Genomic DNA, 5,356 nt, shown 5'->3' on the forward strand with positions numbered 1-5,356 from the left:
CCCCTATGCCCTGCGGACCCTGGGCAGAAAAAGAAAGATCCTGGACCTCTGTGCAGGACAACGATTTCATATTTCCATGCTGAGATGAGGTCTTCTCTGCAGCTCAGGTGCCCTGAGCAGACGGAGCTCCTGAGATTAGTTGCTCATAGGCTTCCACATGCTGCCCCACAGAGGAGGCTTCCTGCCCCCCACCCTTCTGGAAGTGGTCTTGCACCTTCTGAAACCTGGAGAACATGGAGCTCTCTGTGCAGCTCTTAAGAGTTGCAGGGTTTGAGTTGCCAAGCTTGAGATGGCAGGGCTGATGTCATCAGTCATGTCCTGAAGGGCTGAAACAGAGGAACAGAGCCATCTGCCACCAGGTGTCAGAGCTCAGGTCTGCAGGGCCATCCCAGCCGGCTCTTGCCATGGCCAGGAGGGAGCAGGGAGCAAGGGGATCAGCCCGAAGCTGCTGGCCACGAATGGCACACGTGGCCCTGAAATCTCCGTGTGCTCTGCCCCCGGGAGCAGAGCCCTCCGCAGCCGGGGCAGGGCTTGCAGCTCCCCCCGGCAGCCCCCGCCGCCAGAGCAAGGGGATGAGCCCGAAGCTGCTGGCCATGAATGGCCCACGTGGCCCTGAAATCTCAGTGTGCTCTGCCCCCGGGAGCAGAGCCCTCCGCAGCCGGGGCAGGGCTTGCAGCTCCCCCCGGCAGCCCCCGCTGACAGCGCTCACCCTTGTAGATGAGCCGGGTCTCTTCTTGCTGCCTCCTCAAGTACCGCCCTGCGACCCCTGTGAACACAGAGCCTGTTATGAACCCTGCCCCAGATCCTGCTATGGCAGGAGCAGGAGGGAGCCCGGGCTCGTGGCTCACCCATGAACCTGACGGCCGCCTCTCGCATGGGCTCCTGTGGGCTCCGCAGGTAGCGCAGGGCCCGGCGCAGGTGCTCGGCCGCTCGGCTCCTGTCCTCTGCCAGCTGCAGAGAGCGGCAGGAGGGAAGGGTTGGCGCGGGCTCAGCCCCTGGGCCGGGCGCTGCCTGCGCCCAGCCCCGGCCTCCCCTGGCCGCACAGCCCTGAGGCGCGGCCAGCAGCCGCTTGTTGCATTCTGCCCATATGAAACAGGTGTTTGGGTTGGCAAGTCATCCAGGGTTGCCCGCACAAAGCAGCTTTTCCCGAGAAGCCTGGAGGGCAGCAGAGACGTGGAGATGGCTCCACAGCCTGGGCACAGGACCCACAGCTTGGAGGAGGCTGCGGTCCAGCAGGCACAGGGCAGGAGGCAGCCCAGCCCCCTGCCAGGGGGACAGCAGCCGGCCACAAGTCCTCACCTCTGCCACAAGCTGATTCTCATCATGGCAGTGGAAGAAGAGTGGGAGAAGGCTCTTGCTCACATGTTTCTTCAGGGGCTTTTTTCCATTGTCCATTACTAGCTCAATCACCTCTTGGAAGAGGCGAGTGGAGAGCAGCTGCACATGGCTGTTGTCCTGTTGGAAAGGAAGAGGAAAAGAGCCAGCAATGGTTTCTCTGGGCCCACCTGGGCACAGGCCTGGAAATCCTATGGGCACAAAGTGTCCGGGCAGCAGCCAGTGGCCGCGGCTGGGGGCACAGAGCCTCACATTGTCAATGAGTGGCTGTAGCACCTCAGCCAGCTGCAGGGCGGTGGGACTGGATATTAGGGTGGCTCTGTCCTGGAGCTCATTCAGGAATACAGAGAGGATCAGTGTAACCACCTCTCCATCTGCATCCTGCAGTAGGCCCAGGAGGCTCTGTGTCAGACTCCGGATGCCTTCAGCCTGTGCGGAACACAATGCTGCACTGTGAAACCATGAACTGTAGAATCATGGCGTATCCTGAGTTGGAAGGGACCCACAAGGATCATCCAGTCCAGCCCCTGGCCCTGCACAGACAATCCCAGTCTGTGCCTCAGAAAACTGTCCAAACATTCCTGGAACTCTGGCAGCCTTGGGGCTGTGCCCATTCCCTGGGGAGCCTGTTCAGTGCCCCACCACCCTCTGAGGAAAGAACCTTTGTCTAATATCCAGCCTCAACCTCTCCTGACACAGCTCCAGCTGTTCCCTTGAGTGCTGTCACTGGTCACCAGAGAGCAGAGATTGGTGCTGCCTTTTCACTTCCCTTGCAGGGAAGCTGCAGACTGCAGTGAGGTCTCCCCTCAGTCTCCTCCAGGCAGAATAGGTCAAGTGCACTCAGCCACATCACCTATGGCTTCCCCTGTAGACCCTTCACTATTTTTAATATCCTCCTTTGGACAATCTCTAATAGTTTCATGGGTTTTTTACATGACGGCGCCCAAAATTGCACTCAGCACTTGAGGGGAGGCCATGCCAGCCCAGAGCAGGTCAGGACATTCCTATCTGTTGCCCAGCTGATGATCCTGTGCCTGATGCATCCCAGATATCCTTCCTGGCTACCAGGCCACTGCTGACCCCTACTCGCCATCACAGGATCCCCACAGGTCTCTTTCCACAGCTCTCCAGTCTCTCATTCCCTGCTCTAGCCACACAGCCAGGCGGCCCATGCTAGGTGCAGCATCTGGCACCTGCCCTTGTTCGACTTCGTATAGTTGGTGATTGTCCAGCCTGCAAATCTGTCTCTACAGGGCCTCTACCCTCAAGGAAGTCAACAGCTCCTCCCAATGTAGTATCATCAGCAAACTTATTTAGTTTTCCTTCAAGTGCTGTGTCCAAGTCATTTGTGAATGGCTGCACCACCAATGCCACACTGGCACTGCAACCCCACCGTGCTGCCACAGGGCCCAGAGGCCAAAGGCCTGTCCCGAAGCACTGGGGCAGCTGAAGCGGGAGGCAGGAGAGCTGGGAGCAGCTGCCCCAGCGCCCGAAGCCCAGGCAAGGCCAAGCGACTGCGTTGCCCAGCCCCACGCTGCCGGCACGGCTTCAGCCGCTGCCCCCTTCTCACCACTGAGGGATCTTTGCTGAGAACCACAAGGCCTCTGAGTGCCAAGCGACGCTTTTCCCTGGATTTGCTCCGCAGGCGCCTTGAAATGATCTCCAGGGCACTGTCACTCCATTCCCTCATGTCAGGGCACTCGAGGACCTGCAAGGCACAGGGCAGTGACAGGGAGCCGGCCGGCAGGAGCCTGGAACCGCACAGGGCCGGGCCCAGGCAGCAGCACAGGGCACGGGCACCGTCCTGGCAGCTGTGCCTACGAGAGGGCAGAGAGCTGGGAGGCAGCTCAGCCAGGCAGCGCTGGAACCAGGCTCACCTCCACAAGGAATGCCAGGGCGGGCAGATCCCAGTGTGGCTCCCGCCTGCTGAGCAGCCCCAGCAAACGGAGTGCAATGCAGGAACACAAGGGGTTTGAGGTACGATGCAACTCCCTGGAAGGTGGAAAAGCCACCAAGACCCTGAGCCAGCAGGAGGAAGCCTCTCCCAGCACTGACTCACACAGTTCTTGTCTTTCACTACCACCTTGCAAGGAGACCTGGGTCCTTTGGGAGGCAGCTACTCTTGGGCACCCTCCTCTCCCAGCCTTTTCCAGGGTGCTTGGCCATTTCTCAGTGCCATGCCCTCTGGCCCCTGGCCACAGGGACTGTGTGGGACACCCGGGCACAGAGCACAAATGTCAGGGGCAGCAGGGAGAAGGGGGTCTCACCTGGCCAGCAGAGCCACGGCATAGTGGTGGGTGTCAGCACACAGCAGTGTGTCCCAGCCACGCTTGTGTTCCATTGACACCAGTAAATCTAGATACCGCAGATGGCGGAACAGTGCCTTCACAGTCTGCACTGCAAACCTGTGTGCAGAGCAAAGCCCAGGTCACACTGGGAATGCTGGTGCCTGCCCTGGGGACATGAGAGAAGTGGGATGGAGCACCTGTTTGGGCTGGTGGGAATGCTGAGTTGCTCCTGGCATTCCTTCCAGAAGGTGTTGACCTCCTCTGGCATCTCTTTTGTGCTAAAGAGCACTTGGAGGAGCAGAGCCACAAGGAGGCGGGGAGAATATTCCATAAATGGTGCTGGGCACCAGGGCAGGCGGAGAATCTCCCAAACCACCCTCGTTGCCTGCAAAGGACAAAGCCCCCGAGACAGCGCTCAGTGCCGAGGTGTGCGTGTGGCAGGGCCCGAGCGTGGCAGGGAGAGGCCCGGAGAGAGGCAGGGGGAGCACGGGGCCTGCTGGGCCTGAAGCTGCCCCTGGGCCGGGTTTCAGGCCAGCGCCTGAGGCAGGCAGATGCAGTGGGGGAAGGAGGAAGGAGAGCTGCGGGAGAGGCGGCCTTGGGGCCAGCAAAGGCCAGTTGCAGAAACTCACAGCCAGGGCAAAGACAGCCGTGTGGTCCCCATCGGAGGTGGACACTCTGTGCAGTGGCCAGTCCTCCAGCACACTGAGCAGTGTTGGCAGCACCTTGTCCACTGCCATTCCTGATGAGGCTATGGTTCTCCACATGATTTTAGCAGCCCTGTGGGACCAGAGCTGTGTGTCAGGAGGATCTCAGCCACAGCATCATGGACAAGGCACCTGTGGGGGCCCAGGTGACAGAGCCCTGGTGCCCTGAGAGGCAGGGAGGGAGCACGGCAGCAGACTGGGTGGCTGACATGGCATGACTGGGAAACAGAGAGCCTGGTGGGTCCTGAAACTCTCTGCCTTTCTATCAGACCCACTGGACTGTCTGTACAGGGTGATGGGCCCTAAGGGCCAGTGAGCCCTGAGACCGCAAGGAAGGTGGCTCCCGTACCTGTCACATGATGGGGCACAGCGCAGGAGAGTGACTGCGACATCAGTGGGGTGTGCCTCAGTCAGCCTCAGGATGTCCATGAACGGCTTGTCATCTGGAGGTGCACTGGACACAAGTCTCTGGTGCATGTTCCTCACAAAATCTGGCACCTGGAGAAGGCACAGGTAGAGCTGCCAGAGCGGCAACTTCCCCAGCTTCTTCTGAGAAGTGCTTCCCTTTTCCACCACATTCTGATGGCTTCAAAGGCTGAGGGGGGCCCAGCAGACCCAGCTTGAGGAGCCCCCAGTTCCTGGGGGGATCCAGCCCTGGCCACAGGCTGCTTACTTCATTTGGGTGGGAAACAAGTCTCTCCCCAAAAATATCCAGGTCGGGAGCAGAAGCCTTCATGTTTGCCATGCTCTGAGTCGGTGTGATATCAGTGTTGGCCGTGTGGTCAGTGTAATGTCAGGGTTTGCAACTTCCTTCTTCTCCTGGCCATGCTGGAAGGTCTCTCCCTTGTCCCACCGAGATCTGTCCCTAAGGGCACATGGAAAAAAATTGTTAAAGCCTGGGGACAGCAAGGAACAAGGTGGCTGCACAGGGCCTCCCTGCAGTACCACTCTGTCCCATTGCCTCCTCTGAACACTGTGGCCACCAGCAGCTGTGTGTCAAAGGGCCCTGTGACACGCAGCCGCGTTCCT

At 59.8% G+C, this 5,356-nt stretch overlaps 1 protein-coding gene across 1 annotated transcript; it reads right to left on the reverse strand.

Moving 5' to 3' along the window:
- Positions 1-214: 214 nt before the first annotated feature.
- Positions 215-5,063, reverse strand: LOC115948973 (maestro heat-like repeat-containing protein family member 6; the record flags this gene model as incomplete). The annotated part of the gene is made up of 13 exons (XM_031064978.1): positions 5,001-5,063; positions 4,677-4,825; positions 4,253-4,400; positions 3,821-4,008; positions 3,603-3,740; positions 3,213-3,327; positions 2,906-3,043; positions 1,588-1,764; positions 1,300-1,455; positions 1,132-1,155; positions 849-1,011; positions 710-766; positions 215-326 (listed from the first exon to the last, which is right to left on the reverse strand). Coding segments are annotated over exons 1-13 (1,628 nt in total), but the record flags the coding sequence as incomplete, so codon positions are not given.
- Positions 5,064-5,356: the final 293 nt, after the last annotated feature.

The sequence above is a fragment of the Geospiza fortis genome, unplaced genomic scaffold, assembly GCF_000277835.1.
Source record: "Geospiza fortis unplaced genomic scaffold, GeoFor_1.0 scaffold474, whole genome shotgun sequence".
Classification (NCBI taxonomy): domain Eukaryota; kingdom Metazoa; phylum Chordata; class Aves; order Passeriformes; family Thraupidae; genus Geospiza; species Geospiza fortis.